Raw genomic sequence first — 19194 nt, forward strand, 5'->3', positions numbered from 1 at the left:
CAGTGAGATTCTGCTCACTCTCCGAACATCGCCTGTCGGCCTGACTCGATGCATAGATACATTCACTTTAAAAATGTTATTTATTCGCTTCCATACGTAAGATGAACTCCGTCGCAAACACCGCAAACATCAATATTCCTTCTATCCCCAACTACTCTCAAGATGCCAGCCAAACTCACACCCAGAGAGGTATGGACCTCAGACGAAGGCACAATGGCGCGCGAGACGGCCCTCACGCGGTGGCCGAAAATCATGCAGACCATGATTGACGACGTCGAGACCACCTTCAGCCAGTCCGAGAACGCAGAACACGTCGGGGAGGGCCGTCGTATCCAGGCCTCGCTGCGGATCATGAAGGAGGAGATTATGGGGGATAAGCCGTTGCAGTGCGTATCTTTGTTTTGGTGTTCTTTTCCTCTTCTCCGGATTGAAATCGTCGGCTGACTTTGCTGCTAGCCCCCTGAACTCAGACGGCGGAGCAGATATCGAGGGCTACAATGCGCAGCTGGCCGGTTTCGGGCACATCACCTGGCACAACTGCCCCTGGATGTTTGCCGAGTGCTATCTTTATCGGTATGCCCATCTTAGCCAACCCCCCCTAGTGAGACCATGGTTAATCTAACTGAGCAGATTTGTCCAAACTCTCTTCGCCCGCTCTCAGCTCTGGCGCAACTACGACATCTTCGCGCGCCAGAAACTCTCTGCCTTCCTCGCTTCCCACGCCGCTGTCGAGGAGTTATCCGAGCGATACATGTCTCTCGCTGAGTCCCTGACAACAAACCCGGACCCAAAAGCAGCAGAACTTGCCTTCACCGAACTCACCTCCATCGCCCTCTGGGGCAACGCAACCGACCTCAGTCTCCACCCTGACATCAATGACCAGTCCAAACTGCAGTCCCTCCAGGGTACACACACCATCCAAAACCAAGACCGCATCGTCTCCAACGACCTGCCCGCCGTCTGGGCCTACCTCTCCCGTAACCAAGCCCAACCCCAATCTCAACACCAACAATCCAAAGAAGAAGCCCCCAAAAAACACATCGCCATAATCCTCGACAACACCGGCTTCGAACTCTTCACCGACCTCCTGCACACCCTCCTCCTCCTCGACCTGCATCTCGCCACCACCATAACCTTACACGTCAAATCCATCCCCTGGTTCGTCTCCGACGTCCTCCCACACGACATCCCGGTCCTCCTCTCAGCACTCACCAATTCCACTCTCTTCCCTACCTCCATGATTGCCAACCCCGCTGTGCAAGCCGTTGCGGGGCGGTTGAGGGAGGGGTTTGATACGGGGAAGGTGAAGGTGAAGGAGGATGGGTTTTGGACGACGGGGTATGGATTTGAGGAGATGGAGGGGAGAGCGCCGGGGTTGTGGGGGGAGTTGAGGGGGAGTGAGGTGGTGGTGTTTAAGGGGGATTTGAATTATAGGAAGTTGGTGGGGGATCGGAGGTGGGGGTATGGGACTCCCTTTCGGGAGGCGATTGGGTCGTTGGGGAGAGGGGGGATGAAGATATTGGCTTTGAGGACGAATAAGGCGGATGTTTGTGTTGGGGTGGATGGGGAGGTTTTGGAGAGGGTGGAGAGGGAGGCACCGGGGGGAGAGTGGGTGAGGAATGGGAGGTATGCGGTGATTAGTTTTTCTGATGGTTCAGACTAGCCTGTGTTTACTGCGAGCGTTAGGAGAGAATATGGCGCCTTCGTTAGTAGGTTCAAAGTACGGTTGATAGGATTAAATGCAGTCATAGTGTGTAGAGTAATGTACGAGATACATCCAATACGTTCAGATTTGACTAAGGTCTAGTTGACATCGGTAGTTCCCCACTCCTCCCTGAGCAACGATATAATCCACGCCGTAGGCCAAGCATGATCACGCTCCAACTCCTCCAGCAGCTGCACCACGCCAGCTCTCTCCCGCGGGTCGTCCAACAACCCACCCCAGAGAAACAGACTGTGGCACAGGGTGATTCTCGCGGGGACATTGCCGGGCTCGCTCTTACATGATCCACACAGCGCGCGGGCGTGTTGTAATATCAGGGCCTGTTTTCGTTAGCTTACCCAGTTCCTCGATTGCAGATACCCATCCGAGTAAGGTCCAAGGAACTTACATCTTCCCTCCGTAATCCCCCACCTACCCTCCTGACGACAAACCTCGGACTCGGCTTATAAAGCACCAACAAGATCCTCGCCAACTGATAAAACCCAAAAGCCACCACATGCCAATCCGCCGCAAAACAATACTCGGGCCACGGCACCCCGTCTTCTTCTTCAGTGTCGCCCTCCGGGCTCTCCCCCTGCCAAACCGGCTCAAATCCCCCCGGCTTCAACCTCATCCACCCTTCGACAGCCTCCTCCAACTCCACCCACCTCGCCATCCGACTCTGTATACTCCCCCCAGCATCATCCCCCCCAAAACAAAACTGCACCACCCTCGCACAAATCCACGTCATACTATTCGCCCACGCCGTCTCCCCCCTCAACCTCCCTTCCTCCCCCATCATCCCCCGCGAAGCGGCCCCCGCGGGCGTGCCATCATCATCAACAGGCGGTAACAACGCCCCCTCAAAGAACCCCTCCACATTCGCCGGCAACGCCTGCTGATGAATACAAGCATTATACAAACACTGCCGCATGTACACCCAGAAGGCGGCCTCGTGCAATCCGCTGGGCGCGGCGTGGCAGATTTGGCGTTGTTGGAGGAGCGCGCCGCAGCCGGCGAGGTGCCGCTCGCGGTCGGCGTGTTGGCTGCCGGCGGTCAGTTGCTCAAAGACGCGGAGGATTACTATAGCACATAGCAAGATAGCATTCTCTTTTTCTTTCTCGTTCTCCTCGTTTCCAACCGGGCTACTCTCATCATCACCCCCCTCGTTATTGTTGTCGTTGGTGTTGCTGCTATTCGTCTGCTCATCCAACAAAACAATAATCCTCGTAATACACCTCTCATGCGCCGCATCAGCAGCGTCGACATCCCCCCGGTGGCGTGCCGCAAAGGAGAGGATGGCGTCCAACAACACCGGCCGGGTGGTCGCCAGGGCTGGGATTTGGAGAGTGAAATGTCGTGTTGCGTCGGTGCAGTCGAGCCAGCGGGCGAGGTGGGTGGTGTAGTGGTGCAGGAGGGATGCCTCGGCGCGGGTTAGGGTTGGGTTTGGGGTTATTGGTGGGGTTGGCGTTATGGTTGGGGTTGACGTGGTGTGTTGGGAGTGCTGGCTGGAATGTTGGGTGGGGATGTTGGGGATCTCAGGGGGACTTCGGGTGGTGTGCGGGGAAACAGAAACTGGGGAAGTTGGGGTAGGGTCCACCGGGCCGAGACTCGGGGGATAGTCAGGCGACGCAAAGTCTGCGAAGACGAGCTGTGGGATGGAGATGGGTGGGCTGGTGTAAGGGGGATTGGTGAAGGGGGGTGAACTGGTGCTGGAAGTGCTGAGTGCCCGGTTCGAGCCTGGCGTCTTGGACCGTGATGCGCGTGTCGAGGGGGCGTTGTGAAACCGAATCTCGGCTCGACGCTCTACCAAACGGCAGTCTCGATTCGACTTGCGGCAGTTGCCGCAGATGGGGCGTGTCTCGTCGCCTGGTCTGTCAGTACAACGCAAAGTGGGAAAAGGGGTCAGAAACTAACATTTGACGTGTCGAGACCGGCAGGTCAGACTGCACGAGTTAGCTCAGTCTCCACAGTCCGCAGAGGGGCACTTACCAGCCGTCTCGAGAGCGTTGTTTCCCCATCGCGTAGAGTCCGGATCGAAACAAAGCAAAAAAAAACAGAAACTCGTCTCGAGCTCGAGCCGAGCTGCAGCCGTGGACAAGCCCAGATTATAATACCTCCGCAGATCACTAGTGGCAATTGGATTACTAGTGCATGGCAATTAGTGGATGACCAAACTGGGAAAGGAAACTCGACACGAGTACCGACTCCACAACGCATCCGTTCTGCCGGGTTGCCGGGACATGACATGTAACCCCGTGGTATTCCCCAGATTCAAGTATTTCCCCAGGTTTTGCCCCGGATTTGATCAAACACCATGATGAAACCGGGGAAAGGCCACGCGAGTTGACAGGCCACGTGGAGGCGTATATAATTAATCTTCCCCCAAGTACCTATCACAACCTCTCTTGTGGAATATCCCATTCCCTCCTTCGTTACGCTTTGCTTAGTTCAACAGCAGAGACGCCACCATGTTCGGGCGCAACCAACCATACTGGAAGACCCTCCCCGGGCCGCGGCTGCTCAAGCTGATCATCGCCGTGTCCGCTCTGGCCATTGCCTACGAGGGCATGAGTCAGGGTGTCATGGGTGCTGTCAACGTGGCTCCTGAGTATGGTGTACGTCTACTGCTTCCGCTGCTTGATGTTGTCGTTCCAGCATCCGTTTGGTCTGCCTACTATGGCTCGGTCTGACTTTCATCGGTAGCAACGCATGGGCTTCGCCGACGAGCACGGCAACGTCATCAAACCCTCCCTTCAAGGCGGCATCGTCGCGACCTACTACGCGGGTTCACTCCTCGGCGCCTTTTGGGCGGGGCACTTTTCCGATAAACACGGTCGTACGTCTCCCTGCCTCCTCCTCCTTGTATCACCACTCCCATCATCCCCATCGTTCCCAACACTTACCGACAAAGTTACTGACACAATATGACAAAAAAAGGAATCAAAGGCATCCACCTAGCCATAGCCTGGTGCGCCCTCGGCGTCCTCCTCCAATCAACAGCCATCAACCTCGCGCACATGCTCATCGCGCGCCTTTGCGCCGGCTGCGGCGTCGCCTTCATCATCGTCATCGCCCCCGCCTGGACCGCCGAGCTCTCCCCCGCGGCCCACCGGGGCAAGAACATCGCGTTGACATTCTTGGCTAATTTCGGGGGGATTAGTTTATCGTCTTGGGTTGGGTTGGGCACGAGTTTTACCGAGTTGGGGGATGGGGCGTTCAGGTGGCGGTTTTGTTTTGCGTCGCAGGCGGTGCCGTTGGTGTTGTTGTTTGTGGGGTCGTTGATGATTCCCGAGTCGCCGCGGTGGTTGGTTAAAGTCGGTCGGTGCGCCGAAGCGCTCGAGATTTTGGCGAAGATTCGTGGCGGGGATGACCCGGAGCATCCGGATGTGAGGAGGGAGTACAGGGAGATTGTGACGGTGGTGGGGATGGAGAAGGAAGCGGAGGGGGGGAGTGCGAGTTATGTGCGGATGTTTTTGGGCACGGCCGGGTCGGGGGATATTCATATTGGGAGGAGGATTCAGTTGGCGTTTTGGTTGCAGGTGTTGATGCAATATGGTACGGGGATTGCGGCGGTGGTGATTTATTCGGGGACCATCTTTCGCACGGCGGGGTTTGATGACCTTAAGGCGAACTGGCTGTCGGCGTTGATGAATATGGTTGGGATTGTGGGGACGGCTATTGCGGCGTTTACGATTGACCGTGTTGGTCGACGGCGAACGCTGTACTGGGGCGCTGTGGCGTTGAGTGCGGTGTTGTTTGCCATTGGGGGACTCAACCGTGGCGCGTTGGACCATCCCGACCAAAAGGAACAGTTTGGCACGGCGGCGGCGGCCATGGTGTTTGTGTATGTGCTGTTGTTCAGCTCGTCGTGGCTGCTGATCCCGTTTATCTACCCGACCGAGATCTTCCCGACGTGGCTGCGAGCGAAGGGGAATGCCTTTGGGGTGGCCGGGTGGGCGATTGGGTTTGGAGGGGGGTCGTTGCTGGTGCCGATTATGTTTGCGGGGATTGGCGAGAAGACGTTTTATGTCTTTGGCGCGGCCATGTTTGCGTATATCCCGGTGGTGTATTGTTTCTTTCCGGAGACGGCGGGGCGGACTTTGGAGGCGATTGACTTTCTGTTTGCCAGTGAGAGTCCGTTTACGTGGGAGGAGGAGAAGGAGTTTGCGAAGAGGGTGGCCGAGTTGGACAGTCGGGTGGAGGGGGAGAAAGGCAGGGAGTCTTGCGAGAGGAGCGTGGTGGAGGTGGATGTAGTATAATTGTCAGAGTATAACTGGTCCCATTCATAGCAGGAATAATTGATTCCCTTATTTCATCCTTTGTCATATCGAGCACATTGAGAAATTGGAGTAATTGGGATCATAATCGTACTCGGCACGGTGTGAATGCAGTTCAACCTTCCCAACGTAATGTTGCCTCGAAAGTGACGTTGAGTGTCACGGCACTTCCATGCATTGGAAGTCCGCAGCGTCATTGATGATTTCTGTTTCCATGCCTCGGTTATGTTCTTGCTGCGCTTTATCATATTCCGTCTCAATTGTTTTGTGAAGAAACTGAATCGAAAAGTAACAAATACTCAATTAGTGATGCCACTATTCACAGCCAAATACGAATACATGCACACGTGAAGAATCCCCTGCAGCGCGGGGCGAGGTCGGGAGTTGAGATGAGCAATCAACGGCGGTTGCAACCCCACGCGATGCGTGGCGATCCACCGAAAGCGACCAGAAAGTCACAGGGAGGAAAAAAAAGAAATCAAAACGGTGTGATCGGCGGGAAGGCGAACTCGCCCCACCCAGCTCGGCGCCCTAGGCAGCCAATCAGCTCTCGGGCTTCCCCCAGCGCTGAACGCACATTGGCCGGCTTGGCTCTGCAACGACGTCATCGTCGTCATTGGCGCAATCGCGCCGTCGGGGGTCATTTGGCGTTTTTCCAAAAACGGCGTGCCAAGCCTGGCTTCCAAGGCATGGGCTTTTCTGGTTGGGAGATGAGGTCACGGTTCGACCCGGGATCGAAACAAAGACAAAACTGGGTTTTCCCAGGTTTTCCCCACGATCTTGGGCTTGCAGGGAGACAATGCGAGATTTCGAGGGGTGCATATTGTTTGTAGAGGTCCATTTGCCTCTTCCCGCAGGTGTCTTTTAGTCCACGACAACGACGCGACACGTAGTCGGTTGTTCCTGTCGATTTCTTCCAGTTACTCACTTACACGCACCCACCACAACTCCACTCCAGACCGAAAGCAACCAACCCGAACCCTCAAAAGAATTCTCGAAGAATTCTCGACCCAACCAGCCAGCCAGCCCACCTGCGAAAACCCCCCCTTTCGTCCTTATTTTTTGGATAAAAAAAGACCGTAACGACGTCAACATGCACATCCGCCTCGCACACCCCGCCGACCTCGAGGCCATGACGGCCGTGCTAATCGGCGCCTCGCCCATGGACCCAGTCTACCCCTACCGTTTCCCCGACCGGCACCTGTACCCCGACGAGTTTGCCGCGCTGTGCCGGCGGAAATGCGCCGAGTATCTGGAGAGTAGCACCGTGGTGGTGTGTGAGATGGCGGTGGATAGGGAGGATACGGAGAGTGAGAGCGAGGGGGAGACTGGACATGGACATGGACTCGGACACAACAGTGGACGAGGGAGTAGGAGGGACGGTTATTCGACCCGGGTTGTGGCGTTTAGTGCCTGGGATTTGCCGGCGGATGTGCAATTGCCCAACAAAGGGCGGCGGGCGAGCACAGTCGGTATGTTCTCCTTCTCCCTCCTCCTTTCCCATACCCCCCCTCCCAAAACAACCTCTAACTTAAAACTTAAATCTCTCCAGAACCCCCCTCCCCAACATCCCCCACGCACCCCAACCCCCCAACCGCCATCGGCCATCTCACCCGTCAAACCGCCTTCCGCGCCGCCCTCACCCACCACAAAGCCCTCATCTTCGACGCCCACCCCCACTACGCCCGCTCCGTCTTCCTCAAAATCCTCCTCACCCACCCTTCCTACCAACGCCGCGGTGCCGGGACCGCGCTCACGCGCTGGGGGATTGAGACGGCCCGGCAATTGGGCGGGTTGTATACGGCCGTGTTTGCGAGCCCGATGGGGATGAGGTTGTATAGGGGGTTGGGGTTTAGGGAGGTGGGGAGGTTTAGGGTGCAGTTGGAGGGGGAAGGGGAGTTTTTGGAGATTCCGGCGCTTGTTAGGGGGCCGGGGGGTAAGTTGAGTGAGCGTGCGGTTGTTAAGAGGGTTGTGGAGGTTGGGCAGGTTGACAAAACGGGAGAGGGGTTGAAGAGGGAAGTACCGAAGAGAGAAGGGTCGAAAAGAGTGGTCGGAGAGTATGGGAGACGGGTTGGGGAGTGTGGGGAGAGTCGGAGGTGGGTGGAGGGTGCGGTTTATGCGTGATGCGTTGAACGGGAGTTAATTGTAAGGATAATTCGGTGTTGATTCGTGTATTACTGGGTATCTGGGGTCGGCTTTGTATTTTGACGGTTTCGGTGTTTGCCTGTTTTGGTTGGTTTTTTGGATTTGGATTTGGATTCGGGCGAAACATTGGCATTTGCATAGTACGGATACACGCGGGCGGTTGCATTACGATGGATAAGACGGTTGGCATTATTTTTGTTATTTATTCTGGGTTTTTAAGAGAGTCAAACAGAGTTTCATGTTACGATACATGTATTACGTATTACACTACAGGGGCCAAGCTTGGCTCTTCATGAACGAACAACGCGTTAACCGTCCGTCCTGAAACGCTCAGAACTGGACTCTTTCCTTATTAGAACTCATGTACGTTCATGCGACACGGATCGCGAATGCGAGAGTAAGCGAACACGTGCATATCGGGTATCCGTAGTCAGACGATGAAGGGCCATTCCATCTTCCTGCGCTGGTGTAACGTCCAAACTTACCGTACCCACCCGCGCTTATCCCGGCAGCCCCTCGCTTCTGCTTCCGTTCAACCCGAACGTCGAATTCGCCCGCGTCCGCTTCCACCGAACCACGATATCCGTACTCCGTAAATGGCGACAAACCTCAGCGAGACCGATGGCGACGACACCGTATATATGCGCCAGCTGCGCCCGCACCCTCCGACAGCAAACGCTCTTGCGTGCACAACCATCCCGCCCTCGCTATTTCTCCAGTTCGCGCTCTTCATTGTTCCCCGCGACCGCCGAAAAACCAAAGTTACCAACTTCGCCCGAATCCCCCGACACAGCGAATACTCCCCAACATAATGCCTCCCGCTCCGACCCCAAATCCTCCCCCCCCTCCTCCTCCCGCTCCGAAACCTCCTCGTCCCATTCCCAAGTTCGGGCCTCGTTCCCAAGCTCCGACCCAACCCCAGAACCAAACCCAACCGCAACTTTAAAGAAAAGCCCCAACCCCGATCCGGAAGTAGCCTCAACACCAGAAGTAGACCCCTCCCCAGGCACCATGACCACCCGCCTCCTCCACGCAACCGAACACGCCCTCCTAACCTCATCCCCCGCAACCCGCAACTCCATCCTAAACGACACAGGCTTCTCCGCCGATCTCAAAGCCCAACTCCTCTCCAAAGTCGCCACCGCCTCATTCGATTCCCAACACGCGTCCGCTTTGACCGAGGCCGGTCTTGACAGCAGTGGCAGGCAAGGGGGGATACTGCCGGAGTCAGCGGGGCAAGGAACGCGCGGGATAGCGAGTGCGACGCCGTGGAGGGGGGAGGAAGAGATGGGGGATGTGGTGTTAAGGATGTTGGATGATGGTCGCAAGCCGTTGGCGCCGGGGTTGAGGGGAAAATATAAGGTTCCGGAACCGGGGTCTGCTGTGGTGGTGGATATGCGGTTGCGACGGGAGGGGAGGGTTAGTGTGGGACGGAGGGTTGCCGGGGCGAGGGAGAAGGCTATGGCTTATGCTGGGATGGGGGTAGACAAAGGGACAAACAAAGTGAAGGGGGGAGAAAAGAATGGGCTGAGTGAAAAGGAGAGGGAGGAGTTGAGACGGGAGTTTCGCGAAAGGTTTGCGCCGGGGGCCAGGGCCATGCCGAATACTGTGACGGGGCTGGCCGCGTTGGCGAATGAGAGGATCGAGGATGCCATTGCGAGGGGGCAGTTTAAGGATATACCCCGGGGGAAGGGGGTCGAGAGGGATAGGAGGGCGGATAATCCTTTTATTGATACCGTGAGGCCTTGTTCTTCTTTTCCCCTGTCAATGCTGCCCGTGCAGTGAGTGTGATGTCTCTGACTGTGACTGCCAGACCGAGTACATCATGAACAAGATGATCAAGCGCCAGGACATGGTCCCCCCCTGGATCGAGAAGCAGCAGGAGTTGACCAAGGCTGCGGCTACGTTCCGCGGGCGTCTGCGTAATGAGTGGAAGCGCCATGTTGCACGGATGATCTCGGCGCGTGGGGGGTCGCTGCAGGTTCAGATCGCGCGTGCGGAAGCTTATGCTGCGGCGGAAGTGGTGTATAATCCGCGAGCACGCAGGCCGGGTGAGACGGCCGCAAGCCCTGCGAACACAGTGAAGACCACAGCAGAGACAGCAGGAACAACAGAAGCCGCAGATACAACAACAGCAGCAGCAAAACCAGGTTCAATACCCACAGGCCCAACTCCCATAGAAACAAACCCAGAACCCCAAATCCAGCACCCCTTCCGCGACCCAACCTGGCACGCCGCCGAAACCAGCTACCTCACCCTCTCCATAAACAACCTCAACACCCTAACCCGCGCCTACAACCTCATGGCCCCCGAACTAGCCCGCAAGCCCTACTTCTCTCTCGACCGTGAACTCGACGCGTGCTACGCTGATGTAGCGCCGCTGGTGGCGGATGAGATTCGGCAGAGGGCTAGTAACTCCAAGGTTAGGCCTTTGGGGAGTGGGGGGGAGATAGGGAAGGGGGGAGCGGGGGCAGGGGGGATGGGTGGGTTGTTTGGGGGTGGGAGGACGTCGGGGGTTAGTGTGGAGGAGGGGAGGGAGAAGGGGTATGGGTGGAGGGAGTTTTGGAGGGATTTGTGGAAGTAGGGGGTGGCTTCTTTCGAGGTATGCGTGGGTGCGTTGGTCGGACGGTGTATATTGGATTAGTCGTGAGGTCGGGGTATCTAGTTTGTTGATTGTTGCATTGTACGACAGTTGTGTGAAGATATAGTCGCAAAGGACGTGGCTATACAGGTTTAAGCGGTCGCTGCGGTCGATGTTTCTGATGAGCAGGGGATTGCTCATTTGCACTCCGCTCATGTCCTTTGTTTGATTCTAGCATCCTCCACTCACCTATATTGGATGAGAGAATGGAAGAACAAAAAATGGAAAAAATGACTTCACAACCCCATCCAAAATTCCGGCCTGACCGAGATCGACATGTCGAAACGTCGAAACGGCCAGGACTCGTATGGGGATTCCACCGGCGACGTCACTCTGTTTAAGACCTTGACAAATATCCACTGTAAGAGCTAAGGAAACTTGGTAATTCTACCAACCTAAGCGCCTAAGGTAGAAAGTAAAGTAGGCAGAGGTTATGCTGACACAGCAGCCTAAACCGTCCTATGTCGTGCAGAGGCTGTGAGCTGTGCCTGGGGATGATCCACTTTTTCCGTTAATTAGTGAACAATAGCTTCTATGCTTACATGTGCGAGTAATTTTAACATATATAAACCATCCAAGTGGGGTTGGCTATAAGCGCACTTCGGAATGAGGCGCAGGCAGACACGTTTTGCAACTTCGGGACCGTGGGTGTTGAAACATGGGATGTAGGATGCAGGATTTTGGAATAGAAAAAACCAAGCTAGGTAGTTTGCAGATCTCAGATTTGCATCGCGGTTGTCTGGCTGTGCCGCAACGCTATGGGGTATACCGTTACATGTTACCTAAGCTCAAGTAAGGACTAAGGTACGACCCAACGACCGGGCCGGTCTTAATTACACGAGACCGACCGGCACGCTGCATGTTGTCTACACTCACCCGGTCTTGTGGATACATTCCAAAGCCGCCGCCAGACCGATCGGCATGCACATGGTGTGGATCGGGAATCGGGCATGGGGCCGCGACCTGAACGTTGCGGAACGGGAATGAGGCTGCGACGTTTCGCGGCCGTCTGAATGTATTCCCAGGCTTTCTAGATAGTAATCAAGGCTAGCAGGGAAACAGCACAAGGCTTTTACGAGAGGGCATCGTGGGGGAACATGATGATGTAAGACGAAATAGTTCAGGGTTTACATAGGTATATTAGAGTAGGCAAACATCTCCTAGGTCGGACTTTTCATTCTCAGCCTCGCATTCTATCTCACACTTACTACAATATCAACAACTTGCTTCTCAAGCCGTAAGTGCAGCCCCTCTACTGTCTCTCACCCTCCTTTTCAGTTCATCACCCCAAGACTCACACACCAACTTCCCTCCTAGTATCTTACAAACAAACAACAAACCACCACCATGCCCGCCAACACCGGACGCTGCACCTCCGGCAAGCCCAACCCAGCCCACACCGCCTGGAAGCGTGCGAACCCAGGCAACGGCCTGAACCCTCACTTGCCGCGTGTGCCCTGCACCTGCTCGGCCTTTCAGGCCAAGGACGCGACCAAGCCGGACAAGAAGTGTGTGTGCAACCATGATAACAAGTCGCATATGGCCACATAGATTATGATTGGGATAAGGGGGTTTTAGGATGTCTAAGATTGGGGGGAATGGTGTAAGGGGAAGGGAATCGGGGATACCTGCGGGTCGGGAACCAGGGGTTTGGGCTGTATTTTGCCTTGGATAGGTACATAGGATCTAGAGACCACGCTTTTAGCGGGTATGGTTCAGTAGAATATAGCCTGGTTGATCCCTGCTCAGCTTATTCCTAGTCTTGCCACTCAGTAAGATTGACTCCAAGTGACTAATGAGTCGCCAACTAGAAAGAAAAGAAATGGCCGGGTCTGTGTGGCATGGAAGTTGAAATCGAGTGCGAGTGGGCCAGATAAACAAGCGATCTTGTCACGGTAGCGGGCGCAATGGACCAGTACGTAACACCTTAATAGAGGACTGGGGTTCGAACTGTCCAGTTTCGGTAACCAGGAATTGCGCCCATGAACTTCACACTGTCACGACCCGTGGCAAAGAGTTTGTTTGATGCAAGAACAGAACGATGTCTCAGTTATGTTAGTGGTTATGTTGACCTCAAGCGATGGACTACCAGTGTTGACAGCTGCTTGCTTACCCTGTAATATGTCAAAACAACTTCTGCCACTGCTTTTTTTTTGGAGAGAATGCCCTTCACTATTTCGAGGGAAGCTAATAAGACCGTCGAAAAAGACTCAAAGAGACATTAAGAAGAAAACCCGAGATCATAGGTCTTTGTTTAGACCTAAAGATGTATAGTGTTATAGGTAGTGACGACAGTTAAATATCTAGACTATAATTATATAACACGTGCGGTCAACGGAATATTGTGTAAGATCTCTAAAAGAGGAGCGGTAGTTTGAACTGTCCAGTCGAACCAGGAGTTGGATATATTATCAACTACCCCGTCACAACCGTGGCAGTCGTTATCAATGCAGATAAGAATGTCTCTGCTCATCCTGAAACGATTATAGGAACCAGAGAAGAGGAAATATGAAATAACTAGTTAAACCCCAAGAGGTTCCAACTTGTCCAAGATTTACTAACTTTATTTTGAGAACCTGGCGCTTTAGCGAGATCTAGATAGTTACACAATTCGTCAAATTCTTCAAAAAGCCGAGAGAGAAGGGAAATCGTTCAGGCGATTGCTGGAATAAGGCCCCTTTGTATCCTAGCCTCCCTTCTCCCTTGGTGTCCACAGGCTCCACTCCCGAAACGCACCCGGAGCAGAGTCCGGTCCGCGCCGCTCAAAAAGAGGAAAGCTTGTTTGCGGATCCGAGATCTAACCCAGACTGGTCTCACTGTGCCGCAGTGCGTTGTCGTTACACATTACGACGGTAAGACCTAACAAACCGGCCGGACACGTGGATTGGGCCCCGGCTGGGGGATAAACCCAAAAGCCAGGACCGAGAAGTGCGCTTTCTGGACCGGGGTTCGGTTGGTGTTTTTGGGGCGTTTTGTAGCGGATGCGAATGGGGATCGAGTGATGACTTGGGTGTTGCGCCAGGGCAAGTGGGCAGCGATGTTTGGTGCGAGGTGTTTGTGATCGGTGGATGTGATGGGAGTAGATAAAAGTGAAAGATGAATTGGGTTGACCCTTTATATATAACAAGGACCAAAGTTCGATTGTAGTTATCTGTCCTGTCAACATCAATCACATCAAGCATTTGCTACGAGAAGACCAACCTCCTTACTTACTTGTAAGTACTCTCTCTAACACCCCCTTGTATTTCCACCTCCCTCGCTGTCTACCACTGTCCCCCACCCTAACAACCCAGGTCCAGGAACCAATAAACACCCCCAAACCAACACTCAACATGCCCAACAGTGGACACTACGACTACAAGTGGAACCCTAACCCGGCTTATGCTCTCTGGAACACTGCGAACCCAAGCACCACACTGAAGAACCCGTTCTGCCCGTATGTCGCCTGCATCTGCACGGCCTATTCAAAGAAGTACCCCGGCACGGACAAGATGACGCGTGCCTGCGGCCATGAGAATAAGTTCCATATGGCGATATAAGAGTGAAGGAGTTTTTTTCTGTCTTTTGATCTGATTACGGACTGCTTGGGAGGAACCGATGCTGGGGCAGAATGCAGAGAGGGGTTTTTTAGATGCTCGAAAAGGTCCAAAGAGAAAGGAAATACAGACACTTCTGAGCCGGTCGGTTACTGGAATAAGCACGCTTTTATCCTACTATCCTTGACGGTGCACGCTTGGCGCGAGAAAGGCTCAATGGGATTTCGATTGTCGAATCCGTGCATAAGTTGTAAAATAAGACCAGTAAACCGTAGTGTCAGATCTTAGATATATAATCTTGTACATACTGGCCAGTGGCATGAGGTGCCGGGTGACTACTTCGACGTCGGCTGTGCTATGTATCGTCAGATGGAGGACCTACAGGGTACATTGTATATAATTCGATCGGCGACATTGGGCTGATATCTTACAACAGGTTCCAGTAATATATAATCTTGTACTTAGCTGTGACCCTTTACAACTTATAGACCTGCAAGTTCTCGTGGAGACACTGCAGACATCCACTTGCATAATACGGACTTGAAAACCCAAATCCATCCAGCCCTTGTGGCACTAAGGGTGCGCCGTATCCCTTCGCCCTTGTGTACGGCCTCAAACGGCACTAAAGGCTTTTCTGGTGTTCCAAAGGCACAGCTGTGCCGCTACAAAAACGAAAGCTTGTTTCCAATCCGAGATCTGAATCATACCGGTTTGGCAGCTTTGGCTGTGCCGCAACGCTTTGTCGTTACACGCTACGACGGTACGGCCCAACAACCAGCCAGATATGTGGACTGGGGATACACTAAACCCAAATGCCAGGACCGAACAGGCCGTTTTCTACCTGTGGCTTCGCTTAATGCTTTTGGGGGCCTTTTGTAACGGATGTAGGTCGTGAATCGAGTCCCGGGCCCCGGGTTGCGGCAAGTGAGTATGGCTGCGATGTTTCGTTTTGAAGTGTTTACGGTAATAGGTGGATGTGATGTGCTGTGAAGAAGAGGTAGGATAGTTTGACTTTGTGTATATAAGGATCAAGTTCGATCGTACTTCCGTCTTGGTTCTTAGCAAGATAACATCAATCACATCAAACGGTCCCTATAATAATAACCAGGTCCTTCCTCAACTTGTAAGCACCTTCTTGAATACCCTCCTCGCTGTCTACCAATCTAACCTGCCAACTTCAGTACCCACCAAACAGCTCCAACCCAACCCTCTTAACAACCATTCATCAACATGCCCAACGGCAACGCTGGACGCTGCGACACTGGCAAGCCCAACAAGGCTTGGGAGCTCTGGCAGGCCGCGAACGTTGGGAGCAACCTGAATCCATACGATCGGCGTATTCTCACCTGCTTCTGCAAGCGCTTTAAGGCCACGGTGACAGATAGGGGTTGAGAATCGGGTCGCGGTCCGAGGGTTGTGTTGTTTCGTTTTGGAGGGTTTGTAACGGGTGGATGTAATGTGAATAATGCTAATACGTGGGGATGAAATGGCTTGACCTTTTGTGTGTAAGATGGGCCGGACTTGCATTGTAGAGCCCCTTTCTTTTACCATCCTCAACCTCAAATCATATCAAGCAATTAATTGCCACAAACCCACAGCAACAATCACCTCCATCCTCGCCTTAGAAGCAGCCAGCTCCAAGCCAACGCCCCTCTCCACAACCAACTACCAACATGGCCGACCTCAACACTGGAGAATGCACCTTCAAGTACGTCCCTAACCCGGCTCATGAGCGCTGGTGGGATGAGCATCCGCGCGCCTCAGTGGGGAACCCTTACCCCGTGTGGAATACCTGCAGCTGCAGGTCGTTTTTTCCTAGGACCAGGAACTACGAACCCCGGTTTGACCCGGAGTGTAAATGCGGCCACGGCAATACGTACCATAAACGACAAAGGTAGGAATGGCGAGGGGGTTTTTATGTCTGGGACTGGCAACAAGAGTCGGGACAGGGGCTAGCTACAGGATAGGAACAAGGAGTTTGGGTTGTACTGTACCGTACCTTTGACAGCGGGAGAATGACATGAATTGTATGATGATATTACACCATTTCGTCTTTGACCAACCAGAATTACCTACCTTATATAACCCTCAAAACAGCATCCTCCCCCTTCCCCAACAACTCATGCAACCATCCCCATGCGACCGGCCGCGGCGGGCCCCCAAACACCTCCAGCAGCCCGATCCGGCGGTACGTCGGTGGAGTATCCCCGTCATTTCCCGTGTCATTCCTAGCCAACACCAAACACAACAATTCCTTCCGAGGCAACTTCCGACCGACCACCAACAAATACACCTCTTCCAAACTCCCATCCTTCTTGACCAGCCCCTGACAATCATCGTCCATCCACAGATTCTTCAAATACCCCCCATCCAACACCTCCAACTCGGCCACCTCAAACGGCTGTATCTCCTTCCTTATCCTTCCCTCTATTCCATCTCCGATATCCTCTCCTTCTTCTTTTTGAGTTCCCCCCTTCCACTTCCCAAACCTAATCCCACTCCCAACAACCCGTCCCCTCAAAACCATCCAACTTTCCCCCTCCCTCAACTCCCCCAACTCATCTCCTCCTTCCACTATCGGTTCACACCGTACATCCAACACTTCACAGCTTGGTTCAACCCCCTCTTGGACGTTGACAAACCCCACTGGTGCGCGGACTGAGGCCCAAGACCAGGAGGGGGCGCGCCATTTGTTGGGGCGGGAGATATTGGATGGGCCCCAGCGGGGGGTTGTTGGGGTTGGTTCCGGTACAGTGAGGGGGTGGTTGGGGGGGTTAATGGGATTGGGACCGTAGCCGAGGGGGGGGAGGTCGACGTGCCAGAGGAGATCGCCACGGAGGAGGGTGGGGGACCAGAGGCCGGCTAGGTAATGGGGTTTGGCCAAGTCGAGGGGGTTGTTTTTGGTTAACAGTTTTGGGTTTTGGTCAGGGTCAGGGGTTACTGCGTCGGTGTTGTTGTTGTTGTTCGTGTTGCTGTTGGGATTCTCAAAGTTGAGAAGTAAAGCCTCCTGCATCCGCCGAGCGAGGCCAGACACAGCCGGGAAGATATCCCCATCGTGGGTTAAGCGGAGGAGGGTGTAATCTGCCACGAGACGGCGCCAGCAGATGGCCAGGGGGTCAGCTGGACTCCCATTGCTTGTATTACCCTCAGCTTGTTGTTGTTGTTTTTGTTGTTGTTGTTGTTGTCGTATTTGCTTCCACCGCAGCGGCGAGTAATACCTCTTCGGCCTAGCCGTATGGTCCAGCATATCACTGTACCACGCCGGCATGAGACTGTTGCTGCCATCATCCCCACTGACACTCGCCGGAACAGGCGCCGGACTGCATTGGCAGACCGTGGCCTCGAGACACTCAAAGGAGAGCTCATCCCGGCCGAAATGCAGCACGCGAGGCGAGAGAAAACGCTCTTGGAAGACCCAGCCGCGGGTAAAAATCGGGAGGGAGGATGCCGAAGCGTGGTAGGGGGAGAGGAGTCGATGGGGGTGAGACAGGGCGCGGCGGAGGTAGATTGTTTGTTTCTCTTGTTGTTGGCCATCATCCGCCGCAGCTCCTGAACCCCCATCGCTAGACCCATTCACCGACTCCGAACCTGAATCATTACCCTCCCCCGGGGTAAACTCAACCTCATACACCTTCCCCCCTACCTTCTCTCGCCCATCACCCCCCTCATCATCCCCCTCACCACCCTCATCCCCCGCAAACAACCCCCCATAAGCCCCCTCCGCCTTCGCCGCCGAAAGCACCACCACCGCCCCCTGATAAACCCCCGCCATCCTCGACGCCTCCACCCTCCAATCCTCCACATCATCCTGCACAATACACAAACTATCAATCCACAGATACCTGACCCCCAGCCGGCGCGTAAACTCAATCGCGTCCTGAAAAGACCGCGGTAACCTCTCCCAGACAATCCCGGCTCGATGTTCCTCCAGACTGCCGGAGAGGGTGCGTAGGAAGGGGCGGTGGCCCCAGCAGTGGCTGAGTGCTAGGTAGGGGGCGGATTCACCGGGGGAAGAAATATGTAGACGGACGGTGGGGGGGTTATCAGAATCTGGGGAATCTGCGGGCAGGACGTCGAGGACACGGCTGGGAAGGGGGGCCGAAGCGAAGGCGCTGCAGGCTCGGTGGTTGGTTTGGCAGTGGGCGAGTTGGCGTTGGGCCCAGGATAGGGAGGTCGGGGAGGAGGTGGTTGGGGGGATCGGAAGGCCGAGGGGGAGGTCGGGGAGGAGGGTTGTTAGGTAGGGTGTTACTAATTCACAGTCGTGTTAGATAGGTAGGTACTGAGAGGAGGATAGGGAGGTGGAAAGGGGAACGTACGTTCCGAGGCAAAGAAACTTAACGTCACACCCCTGCCGATGAGCACCACTTCTAAACTCCGCCGGGATGCAGCGAGGTTAAAGTCCAACTGGAGTTCCACGTCCTTCTCCTCCTCATCATCATCATCCTCGTCTTCCTCTCTCTCAACCTCCCCCCGAACCTCAACCTCATCACCCACATCCCTTAAATACATACCAACCCCCCTCTCCAAAATAGCACACACCTCACATCCCCACTTCGCCGCTTGCCTCATCTTCCCCAGACTCGAGCGCACCGACGCATACCCCCCTGTGTATCGCGGCCGTGGGTGGTCACAGCCTCTGCAGCGTTGGGTGCCGCCCATGCCAAAACCGCTCAAACCGCCGAAGGAGGGGGTGGACCACATTGTGATGGTAATTATGTTGAAGGGTTAGGTAGGAAAAAGTCTGACAAAAGGTTCGGTGGGTTGGTTGGGTTTTATGAAGAGGGGATGGCTAGGGGTGTACTGAAGTTGTTAATGGGCATGAAGAGTGCAATAAAACGTAATTTTTTGAATGGGAGGCGTATGAGAGTATCACGAGGCCTTCAAAAACAA

General features: G+C 54.4%; 7 protein-coding genes across 7 annotated transcripts; 5 read left to right on the forward strand and 2 right to left on the reverse strand.

Moving 5' to 3' along the window:
* Positions 1 to 162: 162 nt before the first annotated feature.
* C8A04DRAFT_38854 (DUF89 domain protein) lies at positions 163 to 1663 on the forward strand (the record flags this gene model as incomplete). The annotated part of the gene is made up of 3 exons (XM_062784368.1): positions 163 to 386; positions 457 to 573; positions 631 to 1663. The coding sequence occupies 3 exons, from the start codon at positions 163 to 165 to the stop codon at positions 1661 to 1663; spliced, it is 1374 nt and encodes a 457-aa protein (XP_062635057.1).
* A 140-nt stretch (positions 1664 to 1803) lies between these two features.
* Positions 1804 to 3723, reverse strand: C8A04DRAFT_30673 (uncharacterized protein; the record flags this gene model as incomplete). Its single annotated transcript, XM_062781473.1, has 4 exons — positions 1804 to 2043; positions 2112 to 3571; positions 3620 to 3648; positions 3695 to 3723. 4 exons carry the CDS (start codon positions 3721 to 3723, stop codon positions 1804 to 1806), a joined length of 1758 nt encoding a protein of 585 aa, XP_062635058.1.
* Positions 3724 to 4173: 450 nt separating this feature from the next.
* On the forward strand, positions 4174 to 5964 carry C8A04DRAFT_30674 (general substrate transporter; the record flags this gene model as incomplete). The annotated part of the gene is made up of 3 exons (XM_062781474.1): positions 4174 to 4320; positions 4409 to 4541; positions 4643 to 5964. The coding sequence occupies 3 exons, from the start codon at positions 4174 to 4176 to the stop codon at positions 5962 to 5964; spliced, it is 1602 nt and encodes a 533-aa protein (XP_062635059.1).
* A 1111-nt stretch (positions 5965 to 7075) lies between these two features.
* On the forward strand, positions 7076 to 8106 carry C8A04DRAFT_13873 (putative N-acetyltransferase ycf52-like protein; the record flags this gene model as incomplete). The annotated part of the gene is made up of 3 exons (XM_062777884.1): positions 7076 to 7292; positions 7350 to 7454; positions 7535 to 8106. The coding sequence occupies 3 exons, from the start codon at positions 7076 to 7078 to the stop codon at positions 8104 to 8106; spliced, it is 894 nt and encodes a 297-aa protein (XP_062635060.1).
* Positions 8107 to 8748: 642 nt separating this feature from the next.
* On the forward strand, positions 8749 to 10711 carry C8A04DRAFT_13841 (uncharacterized protein; the record flags this gene model as incomplete). Its single annotated transcript, XM_062777869.1, has 2 exons — positions 8749 to 9864; positions 9941 to 10711. 2 exons carry the CDS (start codon positions 8749 to 8751, stop codon positions 10709 to 10711), a joined length of 1887 nt encoding a protein of 628 aa, XP_062635061.1.
* Positions 10712 to 12115: 1404 nt separating this feature from the next.
* On the forward strand, positions 12116 to 12319 carry C8A04DRAFT_13869 (uncharacterized protein; the record flags this gene model as incomplete). The annotated part of the gene is made up of 1 exon (XM_062777882.1): positions 12116 to 12319. The coding sequence occupies one exon, from the start codon at positions 12116 to 12118 to the stop codon at positions 12317 to 12319; it is 204 nt and encodes a 67-aa protein (XP_062635062.1).
* A 4062-nt stretch (positions 12320 to 16381) lies between these two features.
* Positions 16382 to 19005, reverse strand: C8A04DRAFT_13843 (uncharacterized protein; the record flags this gene model as incomplete). The annotated part of the gene is made up of 5 exons (XM_062777870.1): positions 16382 to 16729; positions 16898 to 17943; positions 17986 to 18552; positions 18621 to 18729; positions 18781 to 19005. 5 exons carry the CDS (start codon positions 19003 to 19005, stop codon positions 16382 to 16384), a joined length of 2295 nt encoding a protein of 764 aa, XP_062635063.1.
* Positions 19006 to 19194: the final 189 nt, after the last annotated feature.

Source organism: Dichotomopilus funicola (assembly GCF_033296635.1).
Source record: "Dichotomopilus funicola strain CBS 141.50 unplaced genomic scaffold C8A04scaffold_54, whole genome shotgun sequence".
In the NCBI taxonomy this organism is placed as follows: Eukaryota; Fungi; Ascomycota; class Sordariomycetes; order Sordariales; family Chaetomiaceae; genus Dichotomopilus; species Dichotomopilus funicola.